The sequence below is a fragment of the Drosophila innubila genome (assembly GCF_004354385.1).
Source record: "Drosophila innubila isolate TH190305 chromosome 3R unlocalized genomic scaffold, UK_Dinn_1.0 2_E_3R, whole genome shotgun sequence".
In the NCBI taxonomy this organism is placed as follows: Eukaryota; Metazoa; Arthropoda; class Insecta; order Diptera; family Drosophilidae; genus Drosophila; species Drosophila innubila.
This window is the reverse complement of record NW_022995380.1, coordinates 7,787,322-7,805,142: the sequence shown is the minus strand read 5'-3', so window position 1 is coordinate 7,805,142 and position 17,821 is coordinate 7,787,322. Positions and strand designations below refer to the sequence as shown.

The following is a 17,821-nucleotide window of genomic DNA, read 5'->3' as shown; positions in this document are numbered from 1 at the left end:
AATAACAGCCCTGTCTTGTATCAACATTGAATTTATACACAAAAAGATTTCTGAAAACTCAACTTGGACGCAGGCCATAAAATGTCTATTCAATGCAGAACGTGCGCTGCAAAGATTTTCAATCCCACTGCCAAAAACCTCTTTGAAGATGACGATGACGATGAGATATTGCAGAACATCGAAATTCTGACCGGAATGCGGGTAAGCTATCAGAATAGAAGTATACATTTGTAGTTCAACATGTGTTGTTGCCTGCTTACAGTTAAAGGAAGATCAGAATATGCCCAAGCACATTTGCACCTGTTGCCATTTGGATTTGTATCATTCAATGGCGTTTCGAGACCGCTGTCTAAGAGCGGAGAACTTTTTGCAGAGTGAAAAGGATAAGGTTAAACCGGAGGACTCACTAAATACGAATACCATTGACTATACGTTAGTTGAAAGGATATATAAAACAGAACCGCAAAGTGATATTGCCAAAAGTAAAACGAAGGAACAACTAATAGACAAACCGATCGCTAAGAACTTAAGCCAACAATCAACACAACGCAGAAGTCCACGATCTAGTATTCAAAGTGCTAAGACACCGAGACAAAAACTATTAAATATAAAGAAAAAACGTCCCACTGCTAAGACATCTCCTGCTAAAGCATCTCCAGCTAAAGCATCTCCTGCTACAGCATCTCCTGCTAAAGCATCACCTGTCCCAAAAGTTGATACTGATCAAAAGGTTGCTGAACCCTTCAGCACTTCCCCGCGGAGCACTAGGGACTACTGTGAAGATAGACGCAGTACATCTTCGGATGAATTAAGCAACCTGAGTACCGGGGACGTAACCTCTTTATTCCCAGAAGCAGAGCTCGAGAAAAGTTTACCCAATCAAACGAACACTTTAACAAAGAAGATAGACGATGATAAACAAATGCCTATTGAAGAGTCATTGCTCAAGCAGCACGATGAATCAAAAAATAATAATAATGAAGAGAAAACCAAACGCATTGTAAAAAAAGAATCAAATGCCAAAAGTTATTTCTGTGACTTATGCGGCCATCAATCCTGTAGTGGCCCAAATCTGGAGTTGCACATATTGCGCCATAAGGGGGAAAAGAACTTTGAATGTATGGAATGTGGGGAAAAGCACTACTCCAAATACTTGTTAAATTTGCACGTTCGAGTAAAACACCAAGGGGAGAAGCCATATGCCTGCAAATATTGTGACCAGCGTTTCTTCTCGGCATCTGAACGGGGTCGCCATGAGGCGTAAGCATTAAATTGTCACAATTTCTTCCAATTTACTAATATGTAATCCCTCGATTCCTTACAGAGTTCGTCACGTTAGAAATTTTAAATATGAGTGCAAGGTTTGCGGTAAAAAATATCTAACCAGGTCGTGTTTGAATAAACACGAATTTCTGCACACAGGCCTTCGACCTTATAAGTACTTTTATATGATTACTCAATTGTTATATTTTTCACATGTATATATATATTTATTTATTTTAGATGCGACTTGTGCAATGTGGCCTTTCCTCGAAAGCCCGGATTAAGAATTCACTGTCGTACAAAGCAACACCAAAAAAGAGAAAGCGAAGCTCTAAACAGCCAACTTAACATCGTAAATGAGATTACGATTCCAGATGGGTCCATGGTGTTTCCAGGCACGATAATAGAACTTGTTGATGCATAAACAACTACAAAAGATCCGGAGGGCACGATAACGAGATACCCAGCGCCGAGGCCTTGCTCTTGTAAATCATTCTTTTATTTATTTGCTGGCGAGGTGTGAAGTAATAAAAATGTTGAAATAAACTGACTACAACTACATAAAGTTTACATAAAAATGTTGTGTTTCTAGCTCTTGGCAATCTTTAAGATCTGCTCGTTCATCAGACAGAAAGACATGGCTATAGTAACGCGAATGTTCATGCTGATTGTCATTTTAATTAGCCCCTTCTTAGCTGCTGGTCCCTCCTCTCTTCAAAAAGCTGCATCTAAAAAGTATCCAGTAAATAATTATTTTATTATAATTAACAAACATAAACTTTTTTCTTATCACACAAAACAAAAAAACTTTTTTTAACATTTGGGCCCCTGATGACATAAAAAAAAGCTTTAAATATTTTCTTGTGGTAGTTGTTTTTATATTTTTTTGAATTAAGGTTTTTATGAGCTGTTTTTGTCATTACTTAAGAGTGCTTAGCTTAACGTTTTCCGAAAGCTTAGAAATATATTGCAATTATACAAAGTTTTAAATTTAAGCCAGCAGTTTAACAGCTATCGATTTTCGAATTTTCAAAATTATATTTTTCTAGGATTTTTAAAACTCAGAAAGTACTAAAAATAAAAAAAATGTGATGTGGTTTTTTCGTCATTAAAGTCGTTAGAGATGTTATTTTTATTAAAAGTTGATAAGTTGAACCTTTTATAAAAATTGTTAAACGCCACAACTGTTTTATTTCTCTCTTTCTTTATTTTATACGTCAATATATTCTTCAATTATTGAGCCTGGAAATACTATAGACCCAGCTGGAATCGTAATCTCATTTACGACATTCAGTTGACTGATTAACGCTTCGCTTTCTCTCTTTTGATGCTGCTTCGTACGACAGTGAATTCTTAATCCAGGCCTTCGAGGAAAGCCCACATTGCATAATTCGCAGCTAAAAAATACAAATAATTTAAAAAATATATGAATTGAGTAGTATGCTTACATCATACCGATAAGGTTTCTGGCCTGTGTGCAGAAATTCGTGTTTGGTCAAACATGATTTGGTTAGATATTTTTTATTACATATCTTGCACTCATATTTAAAGTCTCGAATGTGCCGTACTCTATAAGAGAAAGTGGGGAATAAATCAGTGAGATTTATGAAACAGTGTCACTTTCATGCTCACACTTCATGACGGAGCTTAGCACTGCTGGTGAAAAATCGTTGGTTACAATACTTGCAGACAAATGGCATCTCTCCTTTGTGTCTCACTCGGACGTGCAATTGTAACAGGTGCTGAGAGTAGTGTCTTGCTCCACATTCCTTGCATACGAAGTTCTTTTCACCCTTATGGCGCAATATGTGTATATTTAGAGATCTTTTACATGATGTTTGATAGCCACATTGGTCACAGATTAGAATTCTGGGATTTGCGGGTTCCGCTCTTCTCTTTTTGTTCCCGTTAGTTTCATTATTTGTTGATTTCTTTTGCTGTTCGGGCAATGGCCCTTCAACAGGCATTTGTTTAGCATCGTCCATCTTCTGATTTGGTAATTCCTCTTGCTCTTTGGGCAATGGCTCCTCAGTAGGCTTTGGTGAAGCATCGTCAATATTATCAATTGCTTTTTCTATTGGACTGGGCGAAGTTAAACACTCGTCGTGTCCTGTTTCAGACAAGGTAGAAGTGACTTCCTCGTCACTATCCTTAATTAATTTTTTCATTTCACTGAGAGTTGGTAAGGGCTCCTCAAATTCTGAATCTGAGGAGGTAGAAGTTACTTCATCGCCACTCCAGTTACTCAATTCGTCCGATGATATACTACAGCTCTCTTCACTATAGTCTGTAGTCATCCGTCCGAAACTTTTAAGGTTCTCAGTAGAATTCGAATCAGTATCATCATTTGAAACAGGTAATGCTTTAGCAGGATAAGATATAGTTGGACTTATTTTACGTAAGCTTTTGATTAATTTCGAGTTTACAGTAGTCGTATTTAGCGTGCTTCGCAATGTAACGTTTGCTTTCCCGCTCCGCAAAATATTCTCCGCTCTTAGGCAGCGGTCTCGAAACGCCATTGAATAACACAAATCCAAGTGGCAACAGGTGCATATGTGCTTGGGCATATTCTGATCTTCCTTTAACTGTAAGCAGGCAACAACACATGTTGAACTACAAATGCATTCTTCTATTCTGATAGCTTACCCGCATTCCTGTCAGAATTTCGATGTTCTTTAATATCTTATCATCATCTTCAAAGAGGTTTTTGGCAATGGGATTGAAAATCTTTGCAGCGCACGTTCTGCATTGTATTGACATTTTATGGCCTGCGTCCAAGTTGTTTGTAAAGTTTTTGTGTATAAATTCATCAACATTGAATACAAAACAGGGCTGTTACTTTAATTATTCGTTGCACTTTAACACGTGAATGGCAGCAATGAAACGTATCGAGGTGAATGCTATAGTGCTGGCAATGTTCGATTCTTTTGTAATTTTATTTTTAAGCTTCATTAATTACACTTTATTCAAAAGAATAAAACACAACTTATAATATAAAACAAATGAGAGCCAGCTGAGATTCAGGTTCAAAGTTAAAATTACCTAGTACTCTCTGCATCCAAAATCTGATGAGACAAAAAAAAAAATATTTCAAATCGCTTGAAATCGATTATTAAAGTTGAAAAAAATATATATAGAAATTAAATCTTCTTTGTTTTAATTTATTCTAAGAGTCAAATAAGATAAGCAACTGGCTTTACCATTTTTTTATTCATCGACCTCTTCAATTATAGAATCCGAAAAATTAAAGTCGATATCCTCATCGTCGAGCACTTTAATTTCAAGACTATTAAGGTCACAATCGTCCTTTATCAAACGGCTGAATCTCTTCTGGTGAAATTGTGTGCTGTAATGTTTTCTTAAAGATCCGACTTCCTTAAAGGTCTTGTTGCAGGTGGCGCAACTAAAATATAGAGAATATATATCATATATATATATGTGCCGTTAGAGTTTATTCAAAACATACTGGTGGATCTTTTCTCCAGTAACATGGACCAGTTTATGCGAGTTCAAGCTGATTTGAGTAATAAAAGTTCGGCTACAAAGATCACATTCGAATGGCAATTGATTTGCATGAAACTTCCTGGGGATGCAAATAAAGATTAATAATATGGCATTATCTCAAAGTAATGTTTCTGCTTACCGTTCATGTCGACATCGAGTGGGACTGTTACGAAAAGCCATGCCGCAATATTTACATACGAAGGGCTTCTCTCCTTTATGATGTACTCGAACATGAAGCCTTAATTGAGGATTGTCAAAAAATTGACGGTCGCATTCCATACATTTAAACTTTTTTTCTCCCGAATGTCGCAACGCATGACTCTTGAGGTTGCTTATATCGCGGAAGGACCAACCACATACATCGCATACGAAATTCTTTTCTAGATCTGTGTACGGCTGTTTTTCCTTTGGTTTTCTGACTTCCAATCGCGACTTGTGAGACGTTGACACAGGCAGCACATCTTTAGCGACATCTGTAACCCTCAATAATGTGGGACGGGTTCGTTTTTTGTGATACTTATTTGAAACTTTACTTGACAGATACTGTCGACTTTTCTCAACCGGCGGTGTGTCTTCTCTCGGTGACACTTCATTCGCATTGTCGGAACAGTCCAAAAATTCCTCAAACTCCTCATGTTTACTAACGGCATACTCTTCTTCGTTATCATCCCGGCTGTCCAATGGATCTATCGGCTCTAATTTTGTTGAAAGCACTTGGCTATTGAAAGTTGGTTCGAGCTTCTCATTCATCAATTGGGCGTGGGTCTCTAGGCATCGCGTCCGGAATGATATCGAATGCTCCAAGTCCAGGTAGCAACAGGAGCAAATGTGGCTAGGCATCTGTAAGTCGTAAGTCAACTGAAAATAAAAAAAAAATGTTTTGAATACTTCTAGTGAACTGCACTTTGCTGAAATCTCTTTTAATTACCTTAATGCCAGTAATGTCTTCGATATTGCGCCTAATATCGTTGTTCTCATGTCTAAAAAGGTTTCTTGGGTTCACATTATAAATTGGTTCGCCACAAGCTCTACATAAAATCGACATAATTTTATTATTATTTTAATTTCTTATCACGGCGGAGTTGCACTGTTGTCAACTTAGCTACTTTATAGCTAGTTCTGGCTATAGGCAGAGTTCGTTTGATAGAACAATTTCAAAAGCTGGCAATTTAAATATATATTCAGCTAAGTTTTGAAATTTTTACAATTTTTGCTAAAACTGTGCACAGTACCCACAAAAACAAGTGTAAATGCTTTCCAGCCAGAAACAGATATTTTTCCTCTAAAAAGTTTGCAATACAGTAGAGCAATGTCAGCTGTGTAATCTAGTTTCGATTGCCATTCGCCCGGAAATTATCAACAATCATACAGTGTTTGCAAATGTAAATTTATTTATTTGTTTTTGATAACCCAGACAATGAATAGCTTGCAAACTCTTTGCCGTACTTGTGGTACAATAATAAACGAAGAACTTGACGTCAAACTCTTTGAGGAATTAAACTATCCCCTAGTTACTTTAATTCAAGATATTACGGATATGTGGGTGAGTATACTATAATACTGATTAACAATGTTTAGTTTTAGGCTTGACTAATGGAATTTATAATAACAGATGGAACAGGACAGCGTTCTACCGGATTACATATGCGTTGGCTGCAAAGCCATGTTGGACCAAATCGTTATATTCCGAGCAGGTTGCCTGAGCACTCATAAGAACTTTTTGGCGATTATTAAAGAGGACTTAAATAGCAACAAAGATGTCAATGTTTTGAGTGACGTTAATTCGGATATAGAGTGCGACATCAAAGAAGAACTCGATTCAAATAACTTAAATAGTACCAAAGATCTAATTGTTTTGAGGGAAATTAATTCGGACTTAGATTGCGACATCAAAGAAGAACTCGATTCAAATAACTTGAAACGTAATAATAGCAATGATGATCAATCATTATTAATTGAATTAGAGTCTGACAACACCCCTCAGGTCAGCAAAACGAAAGTAAAGCCCTGTGCCAAGGAAAAGCCAAGGAAAAAAATAAATAAAAGTAAAATTGCTTGGAATCAAAAAACATGGATTTGTGAACAGTGCGGTGGAGAATTTAAATGCTCTACATATTTTAAGCTACATTTACTACGACACACGGACAAAAGGGAATTTGAATGTGACGTCTGTAAGAAAAGATACTATACACGAAACGAAATGCTACGTCACAAGATATTGCATACAAATGCCAGACCATATGCATGCCGATTTTGCGATAAAACATTTCGAGGCACCAGTTCCAAAGCAGTCCATGAAAGGTTCAGTAAGCTCCAAATGCATTTCCAAATCAGTGTTTATATTGGTGCATTTCAGGTCTCATACAAACGAACGGCCATTTCCATGCCAATATTGTGAGAAGTCCTTCAGATCAACATCAGTCCGGAGATCGCACGAGCGAGTACATGTTAATCATCGCAAATTTCAGTAAGTTTATACTATCAATTTTTAATGTAAGCAATCACTAAAATAGTTTATAATTTTTTAGTTGTGAGCCATGCGACACTTGGTATCTACGACATTCACATTTGTTATTGCATCAACGTACGAAGCTACATAAAAGTAAAATTGCTAGTAATTAATAATGTAATTTTACAACAGCACACAAGTAAATCAATTTGAATTTTAAATAAATACGGTTCACATGTGAATGTCAGTCACAGTGACAGCTGATTTAGTTTTATGCGAATGGCAACTTATTCTTTCTGCTGAACTTGTTCTTGACGCGTTGTACGCTGCTCTGGTTGTGAGAAAATCACTTTTACATAAAATAAAATGTAAATAAATATTAGTTTTGTAGAAGGAAGTAAATACTTGAGTTTTAATTAAAATTGAAACAAGCAAAAATGAAAGAGACGATGGGCAGCCGCAGTGCATATCGTAAAAGATTGCTAAGATTTGAAAAGAAAGAAAAGATACGACTTATAGCCGCTGTAAGGGTAAGACGTCTTCTCTGGGATATGCTGGACAGTGAGCACAATGATATGATGGGTGTCAAGGAGGCGTGGCAATCAGTTGGCTCTGAAATTGGCAGAGATCGTAAGTTAATTGACATTAATTGATATAAGTCGCATTCTTTATAAACAGTTTAATACTTTTTGTAATATAGCAAACGATTGCAAGGTCGCTTGGCGTTCCTTAAGACAGAGCTATCGGTACCACTGTAAGGCGGCGAACAGTCGCCTCAAGATTGGCGAAGATGACGACGAAGGCGAAGTCGATCCATTGGAAACTCGCGATATTCAATGGGTATTTGCCGATCATATGGCTTTCTTAAAGGAAATGTCAAAGGAAAAAAGGTGAGCTGTTGGGCTTTCTAGTAGAACCTTTCTACTTCCAAAGGTCTTGGTCTACAGGTCCTCACCTATATAAAAACTATTTATTATTTACATTTGTAGATCAGACTCTGTCGCTTTGGACGAAACTCCTACAAGCAACTCAGTATTAGAAGATTATACTGACATGGAGTACTTGGAAACCTATGACCATAACCATGACGAAGTCGAAGGCGATGATGTGAATTACCCTACACAGGATGATGTAGATGAAGAAGGAACTACGAATATATATTATTTGACAAAATCGTCAACGCACGAAGATGTAAGCATGAGTGCAACATTCATACATATGTAAAAATGTCTTTGTTTATTTAAAGATGCTGAGTAAACCAAAGATCACACAGAATGATGTCTTATGTAGAACGTGCATGCAGCCAACAGATGCTCGAACATCAGAAAATCTATTTAAGCCTCACAATAGCAAGCTACTTCGAGATATCAAAGAGCTGACAGATCTGCATGTAAGTACGGCTATAATTGAATAAGTAATACTAATAATATAAAAATATATCTTAATGTACAGCTAAAACGAGATGAAGACTACTCGGATTTTATTTGTGGCCACTGTCAACAAGTTCTGGAGATTGCCAGTGAATTTCGCAGAGTGTGCATTGAGTCACAAACCCAGGTCCTGATAAACGTACAAATGAAGGAGGAGACAGAAGATATGGATTCTCCAGAGTCAATAATACAGCACAGTTCAAGTCATTCAGACTTGAGCATACAAGAAGAACGGCTGGAGGATATCGCTATTTCAGATAACGAAATCTATTATGAAGAAGATGACGTGCCACCGTTAGCTTCAACAAAGTCCCCACCAATTATAAAGAAATCAAAAAAGCAGTCAAAATCATTCAAATACCAGTGTCATGAGTGTGGACTGACATTTTCAAGCCAAGATTTACTCAAGATGCACATGCATCAGATTCATAGCATGCAGCTACATACTAGGTTTGTATTCAAAGAATTTTTTATTAAACTATCGAAAAGAATTATTTTGTGATTGCAGATTTGTGTGCAAGCATTGTGGACATGATTTCAAGTATTCTGCTCCCCTTGTTGAGCACCTGAAGAGCATTGGAGTTAAGTTTGATTACAAGTGCGAAGAATGTGGTCAGAAGTTTCACAGCAGATTTTTCCTTAAGAAGCATATGAGACGAGTCCATGGACTGGCTGATGAGCATATTTGCCACATTTGTGGTAAAAACTTCACCACTGGATTTAATCTACGAAATCACATTGTGCGCCACGCCGGCACTCGACCCCATAAATGTAAATTATGCAATGCTGCCTTTTCGACGACTGCTGAACTGAATAACCACAAGCGAACTCACGATAATGTACGTCCATATCCCTGCCGTTATGGGTGTGGCAAAACCTTTCGCCACTGCAGCAATCGTAGCACTCACGAGAGGTGAAATTACTTAAATAATATGCATACAGAGTTTTATATAATTAATCTTTTTGTTCACAGAGTACATATGGATGGCAGTTTGCGACCCTTTCAATGTGACTATTGCGACAAATCGTTTGTTACCAAAGGCGACTGCAGAACTCATCAAGTGGTTCATACTATGAGTCGTGATTTTAGCTGTGACATTTGCGAACAAAGCTTTAAATTACAGAAGCATTATCAGCAGCATCTCACGACCAAGTCTCACAAAAAGGTGGAGGCTCTCGCTAAAGTGCAGAATACAGATACCATGGCATAGATCTAGCCATGATTAATATTTGCCATGATAATGAATACTTAATGCCGAAAAATATCTTTATCGTATCTCTGGCACTTCTGGAATTACATGTCCTACCATGATTAATGAATAATGATTAAAGTTTGCCATGATAACGAACACTTAACGCTGAAAAATATCTTTATCATTTTATTTTCGTATCTTTGGGACTACTGGAAATTACATGGTCCACCAACATTAAATTTTGCATTGAAATATTGAATAAAAAAATACAAATATAATTACAATTGATATGAAAGATTAAATCACAACAATTCATAAAAGCGTGCGATAAGTTTTTATTTATTGTAGTTTCTAATAATTTGAATTTCTAGTCAGCATTTACTATCATAAAATTGTTGATTAGATTAATCTGCGGGGGTCTGGCCCGAATGACCGATAGGGTTTGTTGTGGAAAAGTTCTTGTTGCGCAACTATTGCGGAACTGCCGAGCAAACTAACAATTTTTTTTATCTATGAAATGTTGATACCATTCCCCTCAAAAAACCTGTTATATGTAAATAATTAACACATTAAAATTTTCTTTAGCCTTCTATTGCAAATAAATAAAATAATCACAAGTTGCTATGTTTTATGGGACTTCAAATCTTTCTCGAGAGCATTCTAATGATCAACGCATCCATTGCCATTTTGCTTGGCGCCAGCGCCAGAGGCAATATACGAGGTGACATCCAGCTTGGTGGCCACTGCCAGGACAGTCTCCTTATCATCAGCGTCCTTTCCAACAATAAGCACACTGGGATCCACCTCCAGCACACGTGCCAGCTTGCCCAGGATCTCAGTCTCAGGCAGACGGATGACTCGCTTGTTAATGGCCTTTAAGGCCGGCTCATCCAACTTACGATTCATGCTGACAATCTGATTGATGAGAGTCTCTTGACCCACGACACCCAAAACGGTTCTGCAAACAGATAAGGGGATTAGTACAAACCGAGTATAAACCGAGTGTTGATTATGTAACTCACCCATTATGTTGGTCCACCATGGGCAGCTGCTCCACGCGGTGCTTCTTCATGAGTGCGATGGCATCTCCAACACTTGTGTTGGACTGAAGAATGGCAACTGGACTGGGCAGCTGTAATTTTGCAATGGGTACACTCCACCACCAGTGACGATGCTCGTTAACGATCTCCTTGAAGCCACGTGCCTCCATCCAGTTATCGGATACAAATCTGGTCATATAGTTACGAATGCCATCGGGCAGGATAACTACACAGCGCTGTCCTGCCTTCAAAGAACGTGCATACTTTAGGGCTGCATGCATAGCACCTCCGCTGGAACCACCGCAGAGCAGACCCTCCTCGGCAATCAGACGACGACTCATTGGAAAGATGTCGACATCATAGACCTTCGCCCATTCATCGATAACAGTTCCATCATAAACGGTTGGTGGAAACTTATAGCCAATGCCCTCGACTTCATAGGACAGCACATCCGTCTTGTTGATCTCCATGGGACGTGCTAACACAGAGCCATATGGATCGACGCCCACAATGCGACAATCAGGAGCCTGCTCCTTGATCTTCCGTCCAATGCCACTGATGGTGCCCACCGTACCAGTGGAAACCACAATCATGTCCACCTTATTGTCCAGTTGCCACAGAATCTCAGCAGCAGTACCATCATAATGCGCTAATGGGTTGCCGGCGTTACGAAATTGATCTAGAACAATCGAGTTGGGTGTTTCACGTTGTAGCTGCTGTGCCACGTAGTGGACACCCTCAGCCGAGTCGAAAGGTGCCTCATTGGGAGTACGGATAATTTTAGCACCCAGTGCATGCAGCGCATAGACCCTCTCATTGGACATCCTTTCGGGCATTACAATGATGCACTTGTATCCTTTGACAGCACAGGCCATAGCCAGTCCAATGCCTGTGTTTCCAGATGTCGGCTCAATGATAGTGTAGCCCGGCTTCAGTAATCCTTTATCCTCCGCATCCTGTATCATACGATAGCTGATTCGATCTTTCACTGAACCACCCGGATTCATGAACTCACACTTGGCATCTAATCAAAAATAAAAACAAATTAAGATAATAGGCAATAAAATAATTGAGATTAGGAGGCAAATACTAACACATTTCGCACTGAATGCCCTCCTTGGCAGGTATGTTATTGAGCCTGACCAGAGGCGTGCATCCAATCGCCTGCAGGATATCCGGGGTAATCTTTTGGGGATGTGCAATGCCAGGTTGCGTATGGGGCGTCTGCTCCTTGGTGCCCAGATGCCATGTGCATCTCGAAGGCTGGCCAGGATCTATGAAATCGGCCGGACGTTCGTAGCTGTTATTCGCTGCCATTGCTGTGAATTATTAATGACTTAATGAGTAAATGTCCTTCCTGTGTCCAACTCCAGTTGTGGTCCCGTCGACGGCTCGTCTCTGAATGAAATGTTTGCTTGCAACCATCTGGCAGGTTGACAATGGTCATCCAACTTGTTATCAGTTATCAGCGCTCTTTTGTCTAATCGTAGTTTGTTGTGAAATTGTTTGTAAACTATGGATTTGTTATAGTTACCACCACGTCGCCTGTACTTTTACTTTATGTTATCTACAAGGCATATCATGGATTATTGTTTTGTTTTTAAATCATGCTGATATTTTTAAAGATTATTTAGTTATCCTACTAATTATGGTTTTTACCGGTATTCAAAAATGTTACTTGTATGAAAACAATTATATGTAAGTTGAACGCGAAAACTAATTTAAATCTTTAGCACTGCCAAATAGATACTAGATCACTGCGGTTATCAGTAGATATATAGCACACCAATAATAAAGTACTATTACTAATTGTAGTTAATTTGTTAAAACCGTCACTCAAAAGTTAACGTAAACGAAATTATAAATGGAATTTACAAATAAAACTCTGCTGTAAAAATTCCCATTGTTCCGAAGAGCCTCTCTATTATGTTGATTTACATGAGTGTGCTAACTTGAGGAATAGTAAATAGTAAGTTCACCTTGCCTTAAGACTCTGGTAAATTCACACACACATACATATGCATACATTGTACAAGGCTTTAAGGAAAAATTTTCCGTTGCCGCAGAAAGTGTACTAATTTTTTATATGTTAATAATAATTGTTGCTTAAATATGCTTTATTGTAACGCTCGTATATGTACGTGTGAAAAATTTAGTATTGATTAAAAGAAAATAAATAAAAATGAACGAATATGTACCATTATGTTAAACAAACAACTGATTAATGTACCATCGAAAAAATGTACCGACTTAAGTCAAAATTTCCCTGTGTATGCATGAATGGATTATTAATCTGTGTTACCAACCGTTCATTGTTATATTTTTGTTTTGTTTTAGTCATGTTATTTAAACGCAATTAACATCAATTTTAACAATTCCTTTCTCGTTCTAAAGCTTTCCAGTTAGGTCGGCTTATCTAAAAATTGTATTTCTATTTATTTTGTTATGACAAGTGTGTGAATTTCTCCTGATAAGATATTGCGAAGCACGTTTTATTAATTAATAGCAATTGCTTATGAGATCTCGACTTGAAAATACCCTATAAGCAGAATTAATATAAATGATACGTTAAGTTAAACAAATCAATTGTCTCTAAATCTAACAAACAATTTTACTTTAAAATCGATTTAAGCTCTTTGTGTTAAATAATAATTACCTTTTGTAGGGGTGTTCCAGAAATGCAAGCCAACCGAAAAGAAACCAAAAGTCCGTACATTTTTTATTGGCTACTTCATTTTTTTTCAATACGTAAACGGTATTAACAATATAAAAAAATTATGTTTATAAGTATTTTGATAACTATCTATAAGTATTGCTGATAAGCGAAAAAGATTGGATTTATAGTGCTTGCGATAAAACTTTATTTCCATTAGATAAATATTTATATGAATTGATGTTTGGTTATTTGTCCAGTTCGCTTAAATAGTAATTAGAACACTCTAATGTCAGCAATGATCTTGTCGTTATCGTAGATTTCCTTAGCGTAGCACAGATTGGGATAGTCGAAGGCGGCACCATAACGGTTCTTGCAGCCCGATGTTGCCTTATCTCCGGGAGTGTAAACAGGTTGACCGATCACATTCGTCGTAGCAAAGTTACAGGTGAGCACAAAGTGATTGTAATAATCACGGGAGAATCTCACGGCAGCGCATCCCAAATGGCTATTCTTCTCGGCAACGGCAATTGTGAACTTGGCTATATTCTTGTTGGGCAAATCCTCGGGGAAACTGGCAAGAATTTCGGGAGAGGCATTACTACGCTCTCCGAACCACTTCTCGATCTGTTCCTTAATGATCTCCGCATCGGTATACTCGGACTCAGCTCCACTGTAACTGAAAATGGCATTGTTTTGGCCAGCGTACGCAAAGCGTTCGGTACTGCGGCATTTGTCAGGAAGGGATTGACAGGTCTCCACATTGAACAAGGCCAAATGGGCGAGTTCCTCACACCAGGTCATCTTGGCCATGCGAGCAGCCTTGGGTAAGCCCTCGAGACCGCCTCCAGCAACCATGTTGCGCAGCTCATTAAACAGACTGAGGATCAACTTCTGATGTGACTCCATCTTCACTTCACGCACATCCTTAGGGCAATCTTCACTGAAATTCTGCAGTGGGAACAATATAAGATCCATTTTATATAATAAAGAAGAGTATAATGACATACTCCCTTGTTATTGCAGGCAATGTGCTTGTCCAGACATGTGGGCAAAGCACAGTAGTCCACTGCAATTGCGACTCCTGCCAAGGTAGCCAATATAATCAATACTTTCATTGTGCTATCTTTTACAATATTCGCTACGAACTGAAGTCCCAACCAGAAAACTCTTTCTATTTATACCTCTAAAATGCCGCATAACAATTACAATACAGACTCTGGATATTATTACAACTGAGTTCTGCAGAATCTCTGTTTTATATTGGAACCCGAGACACAGTTCTACTATGAGTTAATAATGATCTTTTAATTAAAATTGTTTCAAAAATTTATTGCTAAAATATATAATTATGTAAAATGCAATGCTCTTTTTTTCTCAATAATTAAGTAATGTATAAAATTTAAAGATCCTTTCTGGTCTCTCGACCAGGATTCTAATGATCGCCGCATCCGTTGCCATTTTGCTTGGCGCCAGCGCCAGAGGCAATATACGAGGTGACATCCAGCTTGGTGGCCACTGCCAGGACAGTCTCCTTATCATCAGCGTCCTTTCCAACAATAAGCACACTGGGATCCACCTCCAGCACACGTGCCAGCTTGCCCAGTATCTCAGTCTCAGGCAGACGGATGACTCGCTTGTTAATGGCCTTTAAGGCCGGCTCATCCAACTTACGATTCATGCTGACAATCTGATTGATGAGAGTCTCTTGACCCACGACACCCAAAACGGTTCTGCAAACAGATAAGGGGATTAGTACAAACCGAGTATAAGTCGAGTGTTGATTATGTAACTCACCCATTATGTTGGTCAACCAAGGGCAGCTGCTCTACGCGGTGCTTCTTCATGAGTGCGATGGCATCTCCAACACTTGTGTTGGACTCAAGAATGGCAACAGGACTGGGCAGCTGTAGTTGGGCAATGGGTACACTCCACCACCAGTGACGATGCTCGTTAACGATCTCCTTAAAGCCGCGTGCCTCCATCCAATTATCGGATACGAACTTGGTCATGTAGTTACGAATGCCATCAGGCAGGATAACTACACAACGCTGTCCTGCCTTCAAAGAACGTGCATACTTTAGGGCTGCATGCATAGCACCTCCGCTGGAACCACCGCAGAGCAGACCCTCCTCGGCATTTAGACGACGACTCATTGGGAAGCAGTCAGCATCACAGATCTTAGTCCATACATCCACAACCGTGTCGTCAAATACAGTGGGTGGGAAGTCGTAGCCAATGCCCTCTACCTCATAGAACTGCACATCAGTCTTGTTGAGCTCCACGGGGCGCGCCAGTATCGATCCATATGGATCGACGCCTACAATGCGACAGTCAGGAGCCTGCTCCTTGATTTTGCGTCCAATGCCACTGATGGTGCCAGCAGTGCCAGCGGAAAGAACAACCATGTCCACCTTATCATCCAGTTGCCAGAGAATCTCAGCGGCAGTGCCATCATAATGCGCCAAGGGATTGCCCGCATTACGGTATTGATCCAATACAATTGAGTTGGGCGTCTGACGTTGGAGTTGTTGAGCTACATAGATGAGGCCCTCGGGAGAGTCATATGCTGCCTCTGTGGGCGTGCGAATTATTTTGGCACCCAGTGCACGCAGAGCATACACCTTCTCATTGGACATCTTCTCGGGCATGACAATGATGCACTTGTATCCTTTGACAGCACAGGCCATAGCCAGTCCAATGCCTGTGTTTCCAGATGTCGGCTCAATGATGGTAAAGCCCGGCTTGAGCAGTCCCTGCTCCTCCGCATCCTGCACCATGCGATAACCAATGCGATCCTTGACAGAGCCGCCTGGATTAAGGTACTCACACTTGGCGTCTATGCAAATATAATTGATGGTCAATAGGGATAATCGACAGATTAGTTTAAAGAAAAGCTACTCACACATCTCGCACTGGATGCCCTCCTTGGCAGGTATGTTATTGAGCTTGACCATAGGCGTGCATCCAATCACCTCCAGGATATCCGGAGTAATCTTTTGACGATGCGCAATGCCACGTTGCGTATGGGGCGACTTCTCCTTGGTGCCCAGATGCCATGTGCACTTCGAAGGCTTGCCAGGATCTATGAAATCCGCGGGTCGCACGTAACTCTTATTCGCTGACATCGCTGCAAAGGAATAAACACTTTAATAATTCAACGATTAACAAGTGTGATGTGCTGTTCCGTTGCCGGCTCGTGCTTAAATGATTGGCTTCCCAAATTGTTTTTCTTCCACCATCTGGAAGATTGTCAGTGGTTAGGGGTCAAGCAGGTGCCGAACTTAATGTGTAATCAGCGCTTATTTTTCTGTAGTTTATTTTGAAATCAAATTAAGACTCGAAGCTTACACACAATGTGCTGACGTCACACCCATTGATTGTTACCATGTCGCCTGAGCATCCTCAGCTTAAAGAGTCTAGTCTGGCCTTATCTACAAGAGTTCAACTGTTGTTGGGCTTCTCTGCCAGAAACGAACTGACAGCATTTCAAGGCCATGCTTTATCAACTATTGTTTAGTTTTTAATTTTCCTATTTCATTATCTTTTCGGGGTCTAAAAGATAGCTATATAAACATTTAGAAATAGCTCGAAAAATATATGAAATTTTTAAATTATTCCCGCAATTGGCAGTTCAAAAGCTCCAGATCTGGTGGGAAAATAGCTAAGTTGTCAGCACTCAAGCCGGCAAAATTCACAAAAATAATTTATTTTATGCACAATGCGTGTGTTAATGCAAAAAACATTTTTTTTATGAAATCGCCTAATCAATGAACTTTTGTTTTTTTTTTTTTTTATTAATTTCATATTTAATTCAGAAATACATATGTAACTTTCTATTTCATGCATATCAAAATGCTAATCAATGCTTATTATTCATTGTGCACGTGTGTTGATCTCTACTAAGTCGATAATTATAAATCGTATAAATACTTCTAACTAACAGCAGTTCAATGCCCCCTGCATTATATTTACATGTTCACCTGTAATTTATATTTTTTTCGTTGCAAACACTTTTAAGTTTTATAGCACAAAACACTTTAGAATGCTGTTCTTTGCACTGCCAAACAGGTACTAAAATCACAATGTGCGATTCAGAGAAAATACACGTGATAGATAGCGCAACGATGTTGTTTCTCCAAATAGAACAGGCTCTCTCATTACACATATGTGTATGTATATACTAGGCACTATTATATGTGTACATATGAATATGCTGAGGGGCCACGCTAAATGGGCGCCTAGTGCTGCAAAAGGTTATTTGAGTGTTGCTTAATTCCAATTAGAGT

General features: G+C 38.9%; 8 protein-coding genes across 10 annotated transcripts; 3 read left to right on the top strand and 5 right to left on the bottom strand.

The window, feature by feature from the left end:
• Positions 1-29: 29 nt before the first annotated feature.
• LOC117790992 (transcription factor Ouib-like) lies at positions 30-1,819 on the top strand. Its single transcript, XM_034630621.1, has 4 exons — positions 30-201; positions 263-1,260; positions 1,325-1,438; positions 1,504-1,819. Exons 1-4 carry the CDS (start codon positions 82-84, stop codon positions 1,685-1,687), a joined length of 1,416 nt encoding a protein of 471 aa, XP_034486512.1. The 5' UTR covers positions 30-81; the 3' UTR covers positions 1,688-1,819.
• A 631-nt stretch (positions 1,820-2,450) lies between these two features.
• On the bottom strand, positions 2,451-4,085 carry LOC117790993 (zinc finger and SCAN domain-containing protein 31-like). Its single transcript, XM_034630622.1, has 4 exons — positions 3,910-4,085; positions 2,896-3,848; positions 2,719-2,832; positions 2,451-2,660 (listed from the first exon to the last, which is right to left on the bottom strand). The coding sequence occupies exons 1-4, from the start codon at positions 4,021-4,023 to the stop codon at positions 2,474-2,476; spliced, it is 1,368 nt and encodes a 455-aa protein (XP_034486513.1). The 5' UTR covers positions 4,024-4,085; the 3' UTR covers positions 2,451-2,473.
• Positions 4,086-4,403: 318 nt separating this feature from the next.
• LOC117790994 (zinc finger protein 184-like) lies at positions 4,404-5,886 on the bottom strand. The gene is made up of 4 exons (XM_034630623.1): positions 5,696-5,886; positions 4,907-5,625; positions 4,730-4,846; positions 4,404-4,666 (listed from the first exon to the last, which is right to left on the bottom strand). The coding sequence occupies exons 1-4, from the start codon at positions 5,810-5,812 to the stop codon at positions 4,471-4,473; spliced, it is 1,149 nt and encodes a 382-aa protein (XP_034486514.1). The 5' UTR covers positions 5,813-5,886; the 3' UTR covers positions 4,404-4,470.
• A 234-nt stretch (positions 5,887-6,120) lies between these two features.
• LOC117792882 (putative zinc finger protein 876) lies at positions 6,121-7,577 on the top strand. 2 transcript variants are annotated; one of them, XM_034633189.1, is made up of 5 exons: positions 6,121-6,310; positions 6,380-6,558; positions 6,646-7,068; positions 7,124-7,234; positions 7,296-7,577. In XM_034633189.1, the coding sequence occupies exons 1-5, from the start codon at positions 6,185-6,187 to the stop codon at positions 7,387-7,389; spliced, it is 933 nt and encodes a 310-aa protein (XP_034489080.1). In that variant the 5' UTR covers positions 6,121-6,184; the 3' UTR covers positions 7,390-7,577. The 2 variants fall into 2 exon arrangements, with proteins under 2 accessions (XP_034489080.1, XP_034489079.1); XM_034633188.1 differs by having other exon boundaries at positions 6,122-6,310; positions 6,380-7,068.
• Positions 7,438-10,141, top strand: LOC117792878 (zinc finger protein 880-like). Its single transcript, XM_034633184.1, has 8 exons — positions 7,438-7,584; positions 7,649-7,846; positions 7,917-8,106; positions 8,206-8,407; positions 8,463-8,606; positions 8,669-9,096; positions 9,155-9,559; positions 9,620-10,141. Exons 1-8 carry the CDS (start codon positions 7,458-7,460, stop codon positions 9,855-9,857), a joined length of 1,932 nt encoding a protein of 643 aa, XP_034489075.1. The 5' UTR covers positions 7,438-7,457; the 3' UTR covers positions 9,858-10,141.
• A 273-nt stretch (positions 10,142-10,414) lies between these two features.
• LOC117792881 (cystathionine beta-synthase-like protein) lies at positions 10,415-12,338 on the bottom strand. Its single transcript, XM_034633187.1, has 3 exons — positions 11,974-12,338; positions 10,862-11,903; positions 10,415-10,797 (listed from the first exon to the last, which is right to left on the bottom strand). The coding sequence occupies exons 1-3, from the start codon at positions 12,194-12,196 to the stop codon at positions 10,500-10,502; spliced, it is 1,563 nt and encodes a 520-aa protein (XP_034489078.1). The 5' UTR covers positions 12,197-12,338; the 3' UTR covers positions 10,415-10,499.
• A 1,378-nt stretch (positions 12,339-13,716) lies between these two features.
• LOC117792883 (antigen 5 like allergen Cul n 1-like) lies at positions 13,717-14,679 on the bottom strand. Its single transcript, XM_034633191.1, has 2 exons — positions 14,543-14,679; positions 13,717-14,483 (listed from the first exon to the last, which is right to left on the bottom strand). The coding sequence occupies exons 1-2, from the start codon at positions 14,648-14,650 to the stop codon at positions 13,809-13,811; spliced, it is 783 nt and encodes a 260-aa protein (XP_034489082.1). The 5' UTR covers positions 14,651-14,679; the 3' UTR covers positions 13,717-13,808.
• A 230-nt stretch (positions 14,680-14,909) lies between these two features.
• LOC117792879 (cystathionine beta-synthase-like protein) lies at positions 14,910-17,629 on the bottom strand. 2 transcript variants are annotated; one of them, XM_034633186.1, is made up of 4 exons: positions 17,516-17,629; positions 16,438-16,662; positions 15,330-16,371; positions 14,910-15,265 (listed from the first exon to the last, which is right to left on the bottom strand). In XM_034633186.1, exons 2-4 carry the CDS (start codon positions 16,658-16,660, stop codon positions 14,968-14,970), a joined length of 1,563 nt encoding a protein of 520 aa, XP_034489077.1. In that variant the 5' UTR covers positions 16,661-16,662; positions 17,516-17,629; the 3' UTR covers positions 14,910-14,967. The 2 variants fall into 2 exon arrangements, with proteins under 2 accessions (XP_034489077.1, XP_034489076.1); XM_034633185.1 differs by lacking the exon at positions 17,516-17,629 and adding an exon at positions 17,477-17,513.
• Between the last annotated feature and the right edge of the window lie 192 nt (positions 17,630-17,821).

What these genes read in the sequence shown, in the direction of transcription:
- LOC117790992 (XM_034630621.1), top strand. Translation starts at nt 82, where the DNA reads ATGTCTATTCAATGCAGAACGTGCGCTGCAAAGATTTTCAATCCCACT. An exon ending in AAATTCTGACCGGAATGCGG is followed by an intron (nt 202 to 262) that starts GTAAGCTATCAG and finishes GCCTGCTTACAG; the next exon opens with TTAAAGGAAGATCAGAATAT. An exon ending in GAACGGGGTCGCCATGAGGC is followed by an intron (nt 1,261 to 1,324) that starts GTAAGCATTAAA and finishes GATTCCTTACAG; the next exon opens with AGTTCGTCACGTTAGAAATT.
- LOC117790993 (XM_034630622.1), bottom strand. Translation starts at nt 4,023, where the DNA reads ATGTCAATACAATGCAGAACGTGCGCTGCAAAGATTTTCAATCCCATT. An exon ending in AAATTCTGACAGGAATGCGG is followed by an intron (nt 3,849 to 3,909) that starts GTAAGCTATCAG and finishes GCCTGCTTACAG; the next exon opens with TTAAAGGAAGATCAGAATAT. An exon ending in ACAGGCCAGAAACCTTATCG is followed by an intron (nt 2,661 to 2,718) that starts GTATGATGTAAG and finishes TGTATTTTTTAG; the next exon opens with CTGCGAATTATGCAATGTGG.
- LOC117790994 (XM_034630623.1), bottom strand. Translation starts at nt 5,812, where the DNA reads ATGTCGATTTTATGTAGAGCTTGTGGCGAACCAATTTATAATGTGAAC. An exon ending in AAGACATTACTGGCATTAAG is followed by an intron (nt 5,626 to 5,695) that starts GTAATTAAAAGA and finishes TTTTATTTTCAG; the next exon opens with TTGACTTACGACTTACAGAT. An exon ending in ACTGGAGAAAAGATCCACCA is followed by an intron (nt 4,667 to 4,729) that starts GTATGTTTTGAA and finishes TCTATATTTTAG; the next exon opens with TTGCGCCACCTGCAACAAGA.
- LOC117792882 (XM_034633188.1), top strand. Translation starts at nt 6,185, where the DNA reads ATGAATAGCTTGCAAACTCTTTGCCGTACTTGTGGTACAATAATAAAC. An exon ending in AAGATATTACGGATATGTGG is followed by an intron (nt 6,311 to 6,379) that starts GTGAGTATACTA and finishes TTATAATAACAG; the next exon opens with ATGGAACAGGACAGCGTTCT. An exon ending in TCCAAAGCAGTCCATGAAAG is followed by an intron (nt 7,069 to 7,123) that starts GTTCAGTAAGCT and finishes GGTGCATTTCAG; the next exon opens with GTCTCATACAAACGAACGGC.
- LOC117792878 (XM_034633184.1), top strand. Translation starts at nt 7,458, where the DNA reads ATGTCAGTCACAGTGACAGCTGATTTAGTTTTATGCGAATGGCAACTT. An exon ending in GAAATGTCAAAGGAAAAAAG is followed by an intron (nt 8,107 to 8,205) that starts GTGAGCTGTTGG and finishes TTACATTTGTAG; the next exon opens with ATCAGACTCTGTCGCTTTGG. An exon ending in AATCGTAGCACTCACGAGAG is followed by an intron (nt 9,560 to 9,619) that starts GTGAAATTACTT and finishes TTTTGTTCACAG; the next exon opens with AGTACATATGGATGGCAGTT.
- LOC117792881 (XM_034633187.1), bottom strand. Translation starts at nt 12,196, where the DNA reads ATGGCAGCGAATAACAGCTACGAACGTCCGGCCGATTTCATAGATCCT. An exon ending in GGGCATTCAGTGCGAAATGT is followed by an intron (nt 11,904 to 11,973) that starts GTTAGTATTTGC and finishes ATTTTTGATTAG; the next exon opens with ATGCCAAGTGTGAGTTCATG. An exon ending in ATGGTGGACCAACATAATGG is followed by an intron (nt 10,798 to 10,861) that starts GTGAGTTACATA and finishes ATCTGTTTGCAG; the next exon opens with AACCGTTTTGGGTGTCGTGG.
- LOC117792883 (XM_034633191.1), bottom strand. Translation starts at nt 14,650, where the DNA reads ATGAAAGTATTGATTATATTGGCTACCTTGGCAGGAGTCGCAATTGCA. An exon ending in TTGCCTGCAATAACAAGGGA is followed by an intron (nt 14,484 to 14,542) that starts GTATGTCATTAT and finishes TTCCCACTGCAG; the next exon opens with AATTTCAGTGAAGATTGCCC.
- LOC117792879 (XM_034633185.1), bottom strand. Translation starts at nt 17,498, where the DNA reads ATGCAGGGGGCATTGAACTGCT. An exon ending in GCAGGGGGCATTGAACTGCT is followed by an intron (nt 16,663 to 17,476) that starts GTTAGTTAGAAG and finishes ATTCCTTTGCAG; the next exon opens with CGATGTCAGCGAATAAGAGT. An exon ending in GGGCATCCAGTGCGAGATGT is followed by an intron (nt 16,372 to 16,437) that starts GTGAGTAGCTTT and finishes ATATTTGCATAG; the next exon opens with ACGCCAAGTGTGAGTACCTT.